Source organism: Sinocyclocheilus rhinocerous, unplaced genomic scaffold, assembly GCF_001515625.1.
Source record: "Sinocyclocheilus rhinocerous isolate Xijiao unplaced genomic scaffold, SAMN03320098_v1.1 scaffold520, whole genome shotgun sequence".
Lineage (NCBI taxonomy): Eukaryota > Metazoa > Chordata > Actinopteri > Cypriniformes > Cyprinidae > Sinocyclocheilus > Sinocyclocheilus rhinocerous.
This window is the reverse complement of record NW_015666539.1, coordinates 301,556-318,124: the sequence shown is the minus strand read 5'-3', so window position 1 is coordinate 318,124 and position 16,569 is coordinate 301,556. Positions and strand designations below refer to the sequence as shown.

The window sequence follows — 16,569 nt, the reverse complement described above, 5'->3', positions numbered from 1 at the left end:
GTCTGTCTGTCTGTCCGTCTGTCTGTCATCCATCCGTCCGTCCGTCCGTCCGTCTGTCTGTCTGTCTGCCATCCGTCCGTCTGTCTGTCTGTCTAAAACTCTTTAAGCTGTAATATAAAAAGTCACAGTAATATAAAATGTTGTTAAAATGATAAATCATTGTAAATGGAATTATAATACTGTTATAATGGAACAGCATCAATAAATGGTGTTTGCAAGTGAACAATTTTACTGTTTTGTATGTGATTATCCATCCATTCGTCCGTCCGTCTGTCTGTCATCCATCCGTCCATCCGTCCGTCTGTCTGTCATCCATCCGTCCGTCCGTCATCCATCCATCCGTCTGTCTGTCTGTCTGTCATCCATCCATCCATCCATCCGTCTGTCTGTCCGTCTGTCTGTCTGTCTGTCATCCATCCATCCGTTCGTCCGTCTGTCTGTCTGTCTGTCATCCATCCATCCATCTGTCTGTCTGTCTGTTTGTCTGTCATCCATCCATCCGTCCGTCTGTCTGTCTGTCTGTCTGTCTGTCTGTCTGTCTGTCTGTCTGTCTGTCATCCATCCGTCCGTCCGTCCGTCCGTCCGTCCGTCTGTCTGTCTGTCATCCATCCATCCATCCGTTCGTCCGTCCGTCTGTCTGTCATCCATCCATCCGTTCATCCGTCTGTCTGTCTGTCTGTCTGTCATCCATCCTGTCTGTCTGTCATCCATCCTGTCTGTCTGTCTGTCTATGTATCATCTGTCTATCTGTAATCATGACGAGAATAAGACTGTCAGCTTAAACTTTGCATTATCATGATTATTAACATTATCATGACAGCCGTTATTTTAATTTTAAAACACAGTCTAAAACTGTGTCTAAAACCAACCTGAAATGCTCCTTGTGAAAATGGTTGCATATATGAGAGATCCTCGCTGATAAAACTCTTAAGATCTGGTTGTTGAACTCATCTGTGTGTTCAAGTTTTCGTCTGAGTGGGTTTGGATTATGTAATAGGGGTTCTTCCTCTAACTGTGATCAATGACATGTTAACAAAACAAGTAATGAAGACGATTTCACTATTCTGGGAAGTGTTGAGGAAATCCTGCCATTATGTTTTAGACTTACCCGATACATGTGTGATGTAATGCTTTTTGATCCTGGGATGTTTTAGTAGGAGGACATGGCTTTTCTAAATGTACTAGCTAATTTTGTGAAAGACAAAACTGAAAATGTCATCACTATAGTCAAACACTGACATTTGAAGTGTAGTACTATTTAAAAGGTTCATAAATCGGCCAAATTTTCTCTTGTTTTAAATCTAATAATGTCAGCAGATTTGTAAGAGTGTTAGGTTTAGGGACAAAGTAAACATAATTATCTTACTTGTGTACCTGGGTACAGGCATGTGTAATGGCACTTCAGTTTTCATCTGTCTGTCCAAATATACGAGATAACTGACTGTTTATTGTAAATCACCAGTCTTTTGGAGCATGCAAACAATGCAGAGGTCAAAGACATTCATTTTGATATCGCACAAATCGGACCGGTACAATTTCAGTCTTGCTAAAGCATTTCCATGACATTTAATAAGAGAAACTATTGTTTTAGTCTGACTGAAATCAAACTCTTACAACGCATGTAAGTGCATTATTCATAGAAACAGAAAAGTATTTGTAAACAGAACAGATCCCTTCAGACTCCTGGCACTAAAATTCAAACAGAATTTCCCAATTTCCCAAACAAAATTCCCAATGAGGGAAATGTGGGAATATATAGCTCCATATCACTGTGATATCATAAAATTAGTGCTATCGTACATAGTAAAGCATGTGCAATAGAAAACCTAAGCATTCCACAAGCCCAGCACATATAAACAAACACACACAAGATCTTACAGACAGTTTACTCATCACTCTTGTGTTTGTGTTGCTGTTTTATGACCTGTTCTTCCTCTTTGCCATTGTCCTGAATGTCTTCCGGCTCATTTATTTTTAGCTATTTACTTCTTCACCACTTAAGTGTTAAAGGACTAATATACCCCAACACAATGCAATTACTATGTCAAGTGCAATTCCAAACAGTGCATGAAGACTGCAGGAAAACAAAAAAAAAACTTCACAACATATTTTACTGTGTGACAGCACCGGAGTTTCTGTTCTGGATGGCACGCTAGATAACACATACATACTGAGAAAAAAATGTGGCCGTGCTGCATTTTTGTACAGTATGTGGATGAATCTTTGGGGAGTACAGGAGCCTGTTTGTGCCAGTCTAAACCTGTTCTGAGCTTAGATCAAATCTTTAATAATGTTGACCAACTGGCTCCAAATAATGCACCTATGGTATAGATAACAACAGAAGGAGAGATAGAAAAACTGAAGCGGATTTCAAATTTCATGTATGTAGGCCTGATTGAAGAAGAGGATCTTGCCATGTACAGTGGTAAAACATGCACAAACACACACACACACAATATATACATTTGTTAACAAAATACACTCTAACAGATCATTTTCTATGATTGTAGATGTTAACAGTCAGGCTGTATTCCAAGCGCTAAAAGTTCGAAACCATTTGAAACAAGATGGAAGCTGGATCAACAGTTCTCAAGATGTTCAGGACACACAGTCAGATGTAAAAGCACGGTAAATGCAGGTTTTCGCTGTCATCTGCTGGCTGAGAGTGGTAGCATCAACTAGCCAAAGGTCTTTCTCATGTTTGCTTGAGCACTGAAATTGATCAGTGTGAACATCGCTGTCTCTGTCTCTCTCACTCTCACTTTATCTCATTTTTTTCTGTTTACTCTCCACAGGAAACCAGTAAAGCTAGTAAAGCCTAAGAATGTATCATCGCCTGAGAGCAGTTCGGTTTCTTCCTCCTTTATGCCATGTGCACAGAGTGCCACCATCTCCTCCAGCCTGGACTTGTCCACACCTCCTCAAAGCTCTGATGTTATGTCAGCCTTAAGGAAGTTTGAGTGAGAGCTGTTATTTTATTACTTATTTTCCTTGAGTGTGATTCCTGTATTCAATGTTTCTGCATTCAGTATGTTTCCATTTAATAACTTCAGCCATCTGTTCTCCCTTAGGCCCCTGAACTCAACAGAAAACACACCAGTCAGGAGTGGGTCCAAACTGGCGAAAAGGTTTGGTACACCTCTCTGTACTGAATAGAGGCTTTTACTCTTTAATTTCCTTAAATGCCAGTTAGAACAGCTGAAGCAGAAATCATTAAATGTTCACTCTCATTCATTTCTAACAATACTGAACTGCTATATCAACATGTAATATTTCATTGAGGACAATCAGATGCTTCATAATTATTCTGAATGTGTTCCAGTGTACATCCTGTCCTTGATGACTCCAGGAGAGCACATGTAGAGGATGAAGCGGAGACATCCATAGTCAAACCTGCAGAGCAACCATTAAAGACACCTGCAGATATTCCTAAAACAGATGTAGTGAAGAAACCAACAGAAAAACTTGTAGAGGAACCATTGAAGACACATGCAGACACTCCTAAAACGGACGTAGTGGAGAAACCTATAGAAATACCTGTAGAGGACCCATTGAAGACACATGCAGACACTCCTAAAACGGACGTAGTGGAGAAACCTATAGAAATACCTGTAGAGGACCCATTGAAGACACATGCAGACACTCCTAAAACGGACGTAGTGGAGAAACCTATAGAAATACCTGTAGAGGACCCATTGAAGACACATGCAGACACTCCTAAAACGGACGTAGTGGAGAAACCTATAGAAATACCTGTAGAGGAACCATTGAAGACACATGCAGACACTCCTAAAATGGACGAAGTGGAGAAACCTATAGAAATACCTGTAGAGGAACCATTGAAGACACCTACAGATCTTCCTGTAAAGAACATAGTGGTGAAACCCGCAGAAGAATCATTGAAGACACATACAGAGACTCATGTAGAGGAAACAGGGAAGACACTGGTAGATGGAGCTTCAACAGATCAAACACAATCCAGTGGAGCGCTGCAGGAGAAAACAGTCAAAACTCTACATGAGAACCCAGCAAAGCCTTCAGGTACACTGCCTCTAACAACAGAGTCATCAACTAGAGCAACGACAGAACTGATCGAAGAACCAGCCCTGGAAGAGCACCACAGACTGAACAGTGAAGCTGATCTGAAGTAAGTCATTTATAAGACACCTTCATTGAGATATGATATCTGTGGACTTTGTTTGAGTAGATGTTATAATATTTTGCTTTAATTAATTTCTAAAGCAATATCATTAAAAATAGGTGATTAAAGAATCCACAAAATATTAACACAGTAAGTTTATTAGCATAAATCAGTTCTTATGTGTAAACACAGAAACATCAACACTGTAAAATTAAGTGTGACCTGTCTGTCTTACTAAATACCTGCATTTATTTTTACAACAAAGTTAACAGGTATTAGAATTTAATACAATTTAATTCTTCATAAGATGGGTGTGTATCTGTGTATGTTTCCCTTTGCAGTGTGAAAGGTAAAACCATGTGTTCCTTCTGCAAGCTGCCCTTAGATGAAAATGTGAAAATCTCCGTCAACATTCCTGACATTTGCTGCCGTCGGGATTGTTTCAAGGTTTACTTTTTAAAAATCTTTTCTTCCTCAGTACTCAGGTTCAGATGTCAGTGTTTCACCCTTCCCCCAAATTGTTTTTTATCTGAGTCTTGTCTGTATATTTCCATCTGATTTTAAGGTTTTTGGTGATCCAATCACAGGTGATCAGTACAGGTGTAAACAAGGTCAAAAACGTTTTGGGATGGGATCATTGAAACCTACAGAAGCCCTGAGGCATTCATTACTATTATTTTTTTCCTTTTTTGTTTTCTCTTGATCGCAGCTTAAAGGGATACTAGGGAAAATTTTGTCATTTGCCCACCCAGAAGAACTGCTGTCATCGGTTTAGAGCACATACATCAACACTGTAAAATTAAGTGTGACCTGTCTGTCTTACTAAATACCTGCATTTATTTTTACAACAAAGTTAACAGGTATTAGAATTTAATACAATTTAATTCTTCATAAGATGGGTGTGTATCTGTGTATGTTTCCCTTTGCAGTGTGAAAGGTAAAACCATGTGTTCCTTCTGCAAGCTGCCCTTAGATGAAAATGTGAAAATCTCCGTCAACATTCCTGACATTTGCTGCCGTCGGGATTGTTTCAAGGTTTACTTTTTAAAAATCTTTTCTTCCTCAGTACTCAGGTTCAGATGTCAGTGTTTCACCCTTCCCCCAAATTGTTTTTTATCTGAGTCTTGTCTGTATATTTCCATCTGATTTTAAGGTTTTTGGTGATCCAATCACAGGTGATCAGTACAGGTGTAAACAAGGTCAAAAACGTTTTGGGATGGGATCATTGAAACCTACAGAAGCCCTGAGGCATTCATTACTATTATTTTTTTCCTTTTTTGTTTTCTCTTGATCGCAGCTTAAAGGGATACTAGGGAAAATTTTGTCATTTGCCCACCCAGAAGAACTGCTGTCATCGGTTTAGAGCACATATATATATTCCTCACCATTTTTCTGTAAATGATTATATAATTATTTCTCTCTTTCTGATCAATATATTTCTCTTTGTCTTCTAACAATTCATCATTTAAACTGTATTTTTTAAAACGTCCTATAAGCTTGAGTTATCCTGTTTAAATGTCTGTTGCTGTGAGAAGAATTGACAACACTGATGGTCAGCTTTCATTAAAGGAAATTAGTTTATTGCATGAGTTTCAATAAAGTTAACAATTTTATGTAAACTCACTTTAGTCTGAATTCTGCACAAGTTTTATTAATCATTTACAGTTATCCATCTTACTGTAGAAATAATATTTAGTTTTCTGAAGTGAGCCAGTAAGTTAACAATAAAAAACAAACAAACAGTTCCTTTGATCGAGCACCATCATTGATCAGGTTCAGCTTATTGCCACAGTTAGTCAAAATATACAACAAATACACCCACAAACATAAAATCACACACAGGAGGTGACACTGACACTAAGAGTGTCTGTAAATACTGAATTCAAATTGACCCAAAGAAAGCTGCTCACTACAGCGCTGTTTCATTATGTGTCACGCAGAATAACAACCCACATCTGACTGAGGAAACAACACACCCGAACTCTCTCAAAAAGATGGAATGTGTGTGAGAGAGAGAGAGAGACGAGAGAGGCTAAAATCCTGGCAAACTGCAAGGCATTAATAAGACCATGAAGCACAATGAATACAATCATTAAAATGAATAAATGGCCATGAGAGAAAAGAGAGCGCAATATAATAATGTGTGTGGCGAAGACACAGAGAGAGGAGACAAATGAAGAAATATAGAAGCTAAATTCCACTCCTCCAGAGATCTACAGTACAGCAGTTTGTGGTTTTACATGTAGTGCTTTAATCAAAGATTTTATTTTTTTGGTCAATCTTCCTTAGTGTAGTTTGTACTAATCTGTCTCATGAAACCAGTGGCTCATGTGTGTTTGTGCTCTGTATGACAGAACTCTGCAGGGGCTTCATGGAGCTCTTTTGCGTTTCCTCTCCGGCCACAGTGATGACCACTGAAACTGCTGCCACAGGCAACAGGAAAGTGGACCTAGCAACACCGAACCTAGCAACGGATTCCCTTTCTTCCGAGAAACCTTAGAACAGCGTAGTTGTAGGTGGTGGCAACCACATAAATGAACTAGAAAAAAAGAAGGAAGAAACAACATATCTGATGTGTTCCTCTGCAAAAGGTTTTTCAAACAGGAGAAATTTGAGCTCTTGTGACATTAATGTTTATATCCCTTTGAGACTCACTATAAACATCAGGCAAGGAATGCAATTCCAACAATAGCACATCATTATTTATTTACAATCTTGTCCATAGCAGCGTATATTTTAGAGAAACAATCCCCCTTGGGCAACTGGGGCTTAAATTCTAGTATAGTATAGTTGAAAAATTCAGGGCTGGATTCTTTAAAAAGGTTGTGTACGTTTATTAATGCAGTTATTATTTCCTACCGTCTGGCAATAGCACGAGCACATTTCCTACTTATTTACGGGTTTGTATCAATCTCATTGTGCTCCTCCGTATGACAGAGAAGCTCTGGTTGCTCCTAGTGGTTGTCTTTAGATAAAGCCTGAGAAATGACTGCTGCCAGATATACAGGAAAAGGGAGTAGAGACGCTGGGGATCTGTCAGTAGTAGAGAGGTCAGTTACTGATAAACATTCCCCTGCTGTACTTCCGTTATTAACTTCATGCTGTTTGACAGCTCTGCACTCTGACCTCAAAGAATTCAGTGCAAATAAAATCCCAGTGAATTTCAAAGTTTGCCAATAGGCATATAAATAAATATAAATGAATGTGTAAATATAATAATCAATTTACAATTACAGATGAATATGTACATTAGCTGTTACCGTTCTCAGTGCTTGTCAAGATCACTGTCAGTTGTGATTTTTAAAATTTCATAAAGATTGCTGAGGTGGATTAGCTAATTAATAATTGATGCTTTCCAGAACACAAAGCAACGAGCCTCTTGAAGAAGCTCACTATAACCTTGCACAAAATCTTCCACAACTATAAATGACTTTTAAAATTCACACGTGTAAAATATTAGATCACTAACCAGGGCAAGAAGGGTGATTCCTGCTCCAGCAAATGCACAGATATAAAGGTCATAGGTCACGTAGAACTGGAAACATAAAAAGGGATATAAGTGATATGATTTCTTGAAACTCTAAGTGTGTGTGTGTGTGCCCAGGATTATAAACATCTAACCTCTGGTGTTTTGCAGATGTTTGCCAGTGTGTTTCCACAAACAATCCCTGGCACAGCATTCCAGGGAAGAAACCCTATATAGAACAACCCAGACATCATGATTGTGAACACACACACGCGCTAATGTACAGATGAACACACACATGCATATGTACAGAAATGCAGGCGCAGACGTACCATACATCCGTGCATCCATACAGACTCTTGCTTGCTGGTTGAACAAGGTGGTTTCCGACAGAATGTTGACTTTGTGACAGGAGCTTTCCATATTAATGAAGAAGAGCACAGGAATGGCTGTGAAGCCAAAGACAACTAGCCAGATCACAGCGAGCACGTACGTCAGGATTATAAACTGGACAAGAGAAACAGCTAATCAGATCAGTGCAACATAACAGGCATGGACATTGCAAACTATGTAAGAAAGTAAGTAAAAATTGATTTATATGGCACCTTAACAGTGTTTTAACTGCTTTACAGAAGACATATTCATATATGGTCATAAATGTTCACATACATAAATATATATGGAAGGAGATACAAAAAACTGACTTTACAAAATAGCTGACTAAACCACCTGCTCACAGGTTATCTGAGAGTAGGCACAACCAAGCAAGTTGCTGTTGGATGATCCGAATGATCTAGCTGGAGTATATTTCAGAATTACCACACTTTGCGAATTATGATTTTTTTTCCCCCCTGACTTTTCCAATCATTTGTAATGATAGGATAAGTAGCTTCAAAATCATTTTATAGAGATCACATTTACAGAGAGTCATTTCACGCTGCATTAATACTTTAGAACTGCATAACTGAAAAAGCATATTGTCTACTGAACTTCCCATAGCTTTTCCATGACTTTTTAAGGTTTTCATATTTTTTTATAATTATTATCAATTAATGTTATATTAAAGCTGCAGTCCGTAAGTTTTTTGTTTTCAAACTTTACAAAATGTATATAATAAGCGAGTACACCATGAATCCATTTTCCAAACCGTGTTTTTGGCTTGTCCTGAATCACTACGGTACACCTATAATAAGTGTTTATATTCGGACTATTTAGACTGGTTCGGGTAGGTACCGCTGCGGAGTAGCCCAGCACCTGCGTGATTCGCCATAGACATAAATAGAGAGAAGTAGCTCCGGCTACAATGTTCTTCCGCAAGACGCACGGAGTTCTGTTTATTAACCGCTAGAGCGCCAAAACTTACGGACTGCAGCTTTAAGAAATTAATTAATATTATAATAATGGCTATTTTAATACAAATTATTTTTAATAGTATTTTAATAATATTTTTTTAGGACAAGAAATCACATTTTTTACAACAAAATTCAAAATCCAACTCTCTCTCTCTCTCACACACACACGCGCGCGCGCGCACACATACACACACACTCACAGTCAGGCTGAGGCAGCGCCCAAACTTGGTGCTCCTGAACTCTCCAAAAGTCTGCTTTACTGCACTGGTGGTGTAAAAACCTTCAGCCAAGAGCAACAATCCATAGAGGAAAAAGAAGGAGGCCAGACCGTAGATCACATACTGGAAATATTTTATACTGAAACACAAAATATAGAATAAATAACAAATGCAAACACAAACCACTGGTCTCATAAGACAAATTAGAACAAACTATGCTAAAGAACACTGATTAATGAAAAAAGCAATTCTGTGCTCACATTAAGCACTGTGTAAAGTCAATAACTCACAAGTCTGCCAGCACAATGAAATCCTGGACGTCCCTTGCGAAGTAGAGCTCTACGAATGTGCGTGTGTGAGTGAGCGCCTCATGCCCTCCCCCGCAGAAGAGCGCCACACCGGTGTAGCAGAGCAGGGTGGCCAGCAGGCTGGTGTAGGGCACGGCGCCCAGGCAGCGGATGCAGCAGTCATAGCAACCTGTAGGTGAGTAATATATCAACACACCAACTGCACATGCAGCACACACAATACACACACACATTTATACACGCACACACACACTCTCTCTCTACTACTAATACACGAGTCTACTCATAATCAACTATAAAATCAAACAGATAACCTCTAAATGAGTATGCAAACTTAAAGCAAACAACTCTAATGTGCTTTTAAGAGTTAGTTAGCCTACAGTTGGTCAAGAACACACTCTAAAACAGATGCACACACATACTATGTGCTCCATGAGTAAATGTTTCTGAAACACTCTCCCTCTCTCTCTCTCTCTCTCTCTCACACACACACATACTTGTAAATAGTCAGTCAGTGTGTAATGGACTCACAAATGAACAAGCCAAACGCAAAGTGAAAGCAAGCAATCACAAAGCCCTTTTTGAAATCTCGTACAACAAAAGTGATCCAAATAACAAAAAAGTTACCTAAAAGTAAAAAACTAAAATATGAGGAAGCAGAAGAGATGACTATGCACTATATGCACCAAAAGATTTAACAGGAAAAACAACTGCATCAATAAAAGGCTAAAAACGGTTTTGTTCTGTTTTTTTTAAATGAAGCAACTTAACCAAAAGATGCCAAACAAACGATAAGCCCAAGAAGGCTCAGCTATGGAGTTCTGCAGTCTCCAGCCTGTGAGAGAAGATGATGCATCTCAGGTCACCTAGCGCTTTACACAACCACGGCTGTTTCACTGGAAACATCGACACTGCTGAGTCGAACCCACACCAGGAGAGAACCGTGCAGATGCTTGTCCACTCACTCCAGAGAGATTTCTGTCCTCTGTTGCTGTGATGTCTAAATTGAGGGAGGTAATTTCTCTTTCTTTCTTCAGATACACTCCACTGTCCACCTCAAGGAAGAAAAAACGCATAGCTTAAGCTGCTCCTCTCCCTCCCTTGCTTCTTTCTCTCCTTCTTTCCCTCCCTCACGCTCTCTCTCTCTCTCTCCTGAGTAGCCTGGTGTCAGGGTGAGATTTGGGGTGTGTGCGTGGGTTTTCATGTGTGTTTGAGGTTTTGTGGTCAGAAAAAGAAGCACTTGTGACAGTCATAATGGCTTTTGTTTTAACAACAAAAACTGTCATTGTGAACAAACAAAATACACACACACTCACAGGCCTCAGCAGTGGAGTACGTCATTGTGTTTCCACCCATAGCGGCACAGACAGACACATACTGACACCACTGGGGTTACGATTGGGATCATGGCAGGTCATCCAATCTTTTGCACTCTTTTTAAACTGTTTTCTTCTCAACGTGTCAAAACACACACAATAATCTGATTACTATATGAAAAGCACACATTTTCATCACATCTTCTGTTTGAGAAAGTGGAAATGCTTTTGGGTCCATCCATTCATCCATTGCCCAAACCGTTTATTCTCTGTAGGGTCACAGGTGCTATGGTGTCTAAAACTTCAAATAAACTCTTCAAGTACTTTATCAAAGGGAGAGTTCACCAAAAAATAAACATTCTGTCATCATTAACTCACACTCATGTGTTCCAAATCTGTATGACCTTCTTTCATCGGTGATAAAACACAAAAGAAGATACTCTGAAAAAATGTTTCTGTTTTTTGTCTGTACAATGAAATTCAGTGTGGTCCAGCGTTGTTTGGACACCAGTGTTCCTTTGTGTTTTGCAGAAGAAAAAAAATATGTATACAGGTCTGAAACAGCACGAGGGTGGAAAATATCAGAATTGTCATTTTTGGGTGAACTGTACCAAGTTTTAAGCAGAAAACAGAAAATCACACAAACGCTGTTCAAACAGAAGACGTGATTCTGCAGAAGGCTGATAAGCTCTTATGCAAAAAAAGAGAGAAACCTATTAAACAATTCAATGCATACATACATATGAATTCTTCATGCAAATACATTAAATATTTTCCCACATTAGACTGGCACTGGCCCATACAGGAGTCCCCCGCAGAGAAGAGTATATATGACCTAAAGACCTGGTGTGACCTCTCTGTCTGGAGTCTCCTGAGGTTACTGGTCTTCTCATCCACACCTCTGAGGCATCGTAGCAACTGTCTTAGCCAATCAAAATCAGAGCCAGCTGGTTAATCAATCAAAACAACCTTTTTAATTAGTAAGGATCCATTAAATGTATCTCCATCATAAATGCAGGAGTGATGGTTCTAACCTTCTGACCAACCAGATGGCATCTTACACACATCTTACAAAAAAAGAATCATTAAAATGCTTGTATACATTTGTCTATACAACTTATATCACATGCAAATCACAGACACACCAATTAATTAAAATTCTGTCCATAAATATGATTAAAATGATGGAATAATGAACATCATAACAGTGGTTAAAATGGGTTCAGGTGAGTTCAGGTAAACTTACCCATGTGAGTATGTGTGTGCGTATCGCGCTCTGTCTCTCTGATGTGCCGTGTAGTTTAATCTCCCTCGATGGTTTTATGATTCTCACTCAAGCTTTTGTCCCTGGAACAATAAACAAACCCCTCTGCTCCCTCTCACAAAAACACACACACACACACTGGGGCAGATCTTAAAGACGCAGCGCCCTCTTTCACAGCCATGATAAATAAAGAGTAAGTGTAAATGGGGACATTCCATTGACTTCCAGTGTTTCTACATAAATAAATACTTCAACTGTTAGACTCGTAGCATTTATAAATACTATGAAAACTACAAGTCTAACAGAAAACATTCTGCATTTTTACAATGAAAAAGTTCATTTTAATACTGTTTTTACAAATTAGGTTTTTGTCAGATTTACTGTAGCACACTTCTGGGTACAAATTTGTCCCCAAAACATAGTTAAATCGGTACACACACATTCTTGTACATCTATCTTTGTGAGGACATTTATTGACACAATGCAATCTCTAGCTCCTTACCCTAACCCTACCCCTCAGAACTAAGTGCCTAACCCAAACCCTTACTCACACACACACACACACACACACACACACACACACACTTTGTGAGGGCATTCACTGACACAATGCAATCCCTAGCCCCTTACTTTAACCATCACAACTAAGGGCCTAACCCATACCCTAACCTTAACTTTAACTAAATTATAATATTTACTCTAAAATCAAGTCTTAACCCTAAAACATCCCTTTAAAGGAGTACCAGAATGTGAGGACCGGCTAAAACCTCCTCACATTACTCTCTGGGTCCTCACTCCAATGGGTTAAAACTCAAACTGGTTCTCAATCTATCTCAAAGATAGTTGTACAAGTACACACACAGATTTTGAAGCAAAGTGAGTGAGTTGTGACCTTTAGAGTCAGACTGGAACAAGAGCACATTCAATACAATACTACAGTTGTCTCAGAAATAGGAACACACAGACAATTCACTCTTTCTGTAACATACACACAAATTCTCTCACTCTTGCACACACGTAAACAATACTATTACATTGATGAACACAATAGGTCTAATGTGCGGTTTGAAATAAATATAATGCTTGCGTGCTTCATAAAAAGCATTTGTCAAACCCCTGTTCTTACACTGCAAATAAATAAAAAAAGAAAAAAATAATAATATCTTTTCTGATATAAATATCTAAACATTCTTAAATCATGATATACTTGAGAAGCAAAATTACTTAGGTATTAAGTCTTGTTTTCTGAAATAAACAAGTTTTATTTCTCTTATCCCACTGGCAGATGTTTTACGTGTTTTGCTTCTTAAATATCTTGATGTAAGAATGTTTAGATATTGCTGTTTATCACTGAAAAACAAGACAAAAACTAAAGAAAAACTAAGAAAATAATTTTTTGCTGTGTGATTTTTGTACATAAATACACACTGATGAAATTTACACATTGCCTTCATTGTATTAATGAGTAAATCTTACAGAGGTTTTTATATAGAGGTCATTGTTTTGCAGCTCTAAAGCTAACTCTCAGACAAAGCAAAACATTTGGCTGATTTATGAACATTTCAAAGAGTGAGGAACACTGAAATGCTGGTTTTTGACCGTTTTCAGGCCATTCTCAAAAATGTGGATTTCAAAAGTACAGTCAAACCTGGACTTGGATTATGGCACACATTTGTATGAAAAAACAGCAGCCCAAGGGTAGGAAGATAGGCTAATAGATTTTTAATTTTGTGTGAAATACCCCCATACAAATATTTTGTTATAGACCTATTTAGCTTTTTCTTGTAGCTCTAAGATTTTTCTCAAGTTCCGCTCCCAGGAAACACACAAACTGGCACGATATAGGCCTACCTCGAATGCACTGTAAATATCTTAAATGCTTCACTTTTTCATGAGATCACGCCAAAAACGTCAGTCTGCAGACTCCAAATCAATCTTGATAAACGAGAAGCAGGATTTTTAGGCAAACTCAATATTTACTGCAAATTTGAGGCAGAAATATACAGAGTATAAAAGAACAGACTTCTACAAGCCGTTGTACTGACAGACCTGAGCAGCTGCACACAGGTCACCCTCATCCAGGAGAGACACACTGCTGTTGTCCGACTCCACGCATCTAGTTGCCATTGTCTTTTCTCTTCAAAGTCCAGATGAACTCAAACGGTTGTAAATACTGCAAATTCTTGTTATAAAGCTGTTGAACTTTCACACAAACACGTTAACAGACAAACTTTCTGCTGGTTACCAAGGAAACTGTATCGCAAATTTGGCACAAAAATCATGGCAGGGTTGGTCAGCATGGGTAACATGGAGAATCTAACCATCTGGCAGGATCTGAAACCATGACAACACGACTGTATCCCCTGTGCAAACTCTGTGCAGCTCCATAGTAAACACGATCATTTAGAACGACCTTCATCAGAGAAGCCCTGTGTTCAGTACAAATCACCACATTCATGTTTTATAGAAAAGATTAACATCGTAAATTCTCAGCAAAGCCTGTATGTCCTATCACAGCGTGAGTGACGTAATATCACAGCATGAGTGATGTCATATACTGTATGAGTGATGTCAAATCACTGATAAATACAGAAAAAAAATTCAATGCTTTTCAATTTTCACTAAACATATCGAACAAACTCAGATACAATACAGATTTAAAATGATCGAAAAGCATTTTCACAAAATGATAACATTTAGCAAGACACAAATTATCTAGATGCTTAACTTGAAAATTGTACACATCCGCTCTCTCGTGCTCATGAATAATCTTCACACACGCTCTGTTCTTTAAAATACTCGGTGAGATCTGTTTGCGTAATCTACTAAATTACTAAATGAATAGATTATACCAAAAGTAAAATGCACAATGCATCCTTTTTCATAGAGAAAAGTGGGGAACGAGAGAGAGAGAGAGAGATGTGGTATAAAATTGTACATTTTTGTGATTATAAATGAAGAAAAAAAGGTTGGATTCTAAATCAATCTGGGCTTCAAATTACCTTCTTTGTTATGGATATAATCTGAGTTTAAAAACGATTAGAAATATTTTTTTCTGACACATTCAAAAAAGCTGTCTGTACATTGACGTTAATATATGTTATACTGTACAATAGCCATTAATATGTTTGTTATTACAGGTTATTATTATTACATATTTTAGTAAGTGCTTGCTTGGTTCATAAAGGTGAACCACTGATGGGACTCCAGCGCCCCCTACTGTTCTTGCGGATCAAGCACCTGCAGGGTTTTTAGAGTCTTGCAGCACCACTTAGAGGTGGCAGCGGTACTACAGCTCACCTTCTGGTAATCTGCTCATTTTGTCGATCTTATTCCACAGAGGTGCTTCTTAACTGCTCATATAATGTGAAAGTTGTCAAAGGTCAGACGTGAAGCAGTGCGTTCATACTGAGCCAAACTGTTTATTTTAGTGTGTTGCGGTGACACTTCCTTCTGGTTTATATTGTTCGTTCTGGTTTATACTGATGGCCGTACTGATTCATACTAGTGCCGTAAATCAGAGGTGATTGTGCTCATGTTATGTATTGGTTTCACCTGCTATTATCATTTTGAATACTGGTAAACAGTTTGCACTGGTTTGATCTGGTTTACAGTAATCACTCGTTGTGATTGTGTTGTAAAGATTTGTGGGATGTGAGTGTTTTGTGTCAGCACATGGAGTTTCTGTTGCATGTTATACACGTGTTGTGGAGTGTGGGTGGGGCAGGCTGGTGGAGTTGTATCCATGTGTGAAAGTGTTGTAAGGGTGCATGCTGGGATACCCCATCAAAGAAGTGGGTGACATAGTAATGGTGTTTAAAAGGGGCCAGCAATGTCTGTACTGTCTACGGAGACTGTCCAAATTTAACGTTGATAGATCCCTGATGACTCTGTTTTACAAATCTTATATTGAGTCTGTTTTAACATTTGCTATGTTATGCTGGTATGGCAGTCTTTGTGTGAAGGCAAAGACTGCATTGGTGAAAATAGTTAACACAAGCTAGCAGTAAGATTTTAGGAGTTCAGCAGAGTCATCCTACCGACCTATATAATCGCCAGGTAGTTAGAAAAGCCCAATCTATCTTAGTGGTTACTTCCCATCCTCTCTACCCTGAGTTTCAGTTTTTACCCTCAGGATCTCGGTTCAAATTTCCTTCTGTTAGGAGTAACAGGTACAAACATTCATTTATTCCTACTTCTATCTCTTTGCTAAATTCGGGCATGTGGGGAGTAGGTGGAAGCAGGTAGTTGTTTGGTCTTGTGTTGTCCTGTTTTTTTTTTATTTTTATTTTTTTATATATGTAAATTTTAATGTAATTTTTTATTGTAAATTGTCTTTTTTGTATGCTGGTCTTGCTGTAAAACCAACTGCCCTTAGGGGACATAAAGAAAGAAAGAAAGAAAGAAAGAAAGAAAGAAAGAAAGAAAGAAAGAAAGAAAGAAAGAAAGAAAGAAAGAAAGAAAGAAAGAAAGAAAGAAAGAAAGAAAGAAAGAAAGAAAAAGA

At 38.4% G+C, this 16,569-nt stretch overlaps 2 protein-coding genes across 3 annotated transcripts; one reads left to right on the top strand and one right to left on the bottom strand.

Annotated features, from left to right (window-relative positions):
- Window positions 1–2,469: 2,469 nt before the first annotated feature.
- On the top strand, window positions 2,470–5,320 carry LOC107732599 (neurofilament heavy polypeptide-like). Its single transcript, XM_016543976.1, has 6 exons — window positions 2,470–2,628; window positions 2,796–2,960; window positions 3,072–3,128; window positions 3,323–4,147; window positions 5,071–5,214; window positions 5,317–5,320. The coding sequence occupies exons 1-6, from the start codon at window positions 2,501–2,503 to the stop codon at window positions 5,318–5,320; spliced, it is 1,323 nt and encodes a 440-aa protein (XP_016399462.1). The 5' UTR covers window positions 2,470–2,500.
- Window positions 5,321–5,699: 379 nt separating this feature from the next.
- Window positions 5,700–12,160, bottom strand: LOC107732620 (myelin proteolipid protein-like). 2 transcript variants are annotated; one of them, XM_016544014.1, is made up of 7 exons: window positions 12,048–12,160; window positions 9,468–9,654; window positions 9,160–9,316; window positions 7,940–8,114; window positions 7,763–7,836; window positions 7,611–7,676; window positions 5,700–6,680 (listed from the first exon to the last, which is right to left on the bottom strand). In XM_016544014.1, the coding sequence occupies exons 1-7, from the start codon at window positions 12,049–12,051 to the stop codon at window positions 6,606–6,608; spliced, it is 738 nt and encodes a 245-aa protein (XP_016399500.1). In that variant the 5' UTR covers window positions 12,052–12,160; the 3' UTR covers window positions 5,700–6,605. The 2 variants fall into 2 exon arrangements, with proteins under 2 accessions (XP_016399500.1, XP_016399499.1); XM_016544013.1 differs by lacking the exon at window positions 12,048–12,160 and adding an exon at window positions 10,352–10,731.
- Between the last annotated feature and the right edge of the window lie 4,409 nt (window positions 12,161–16,569).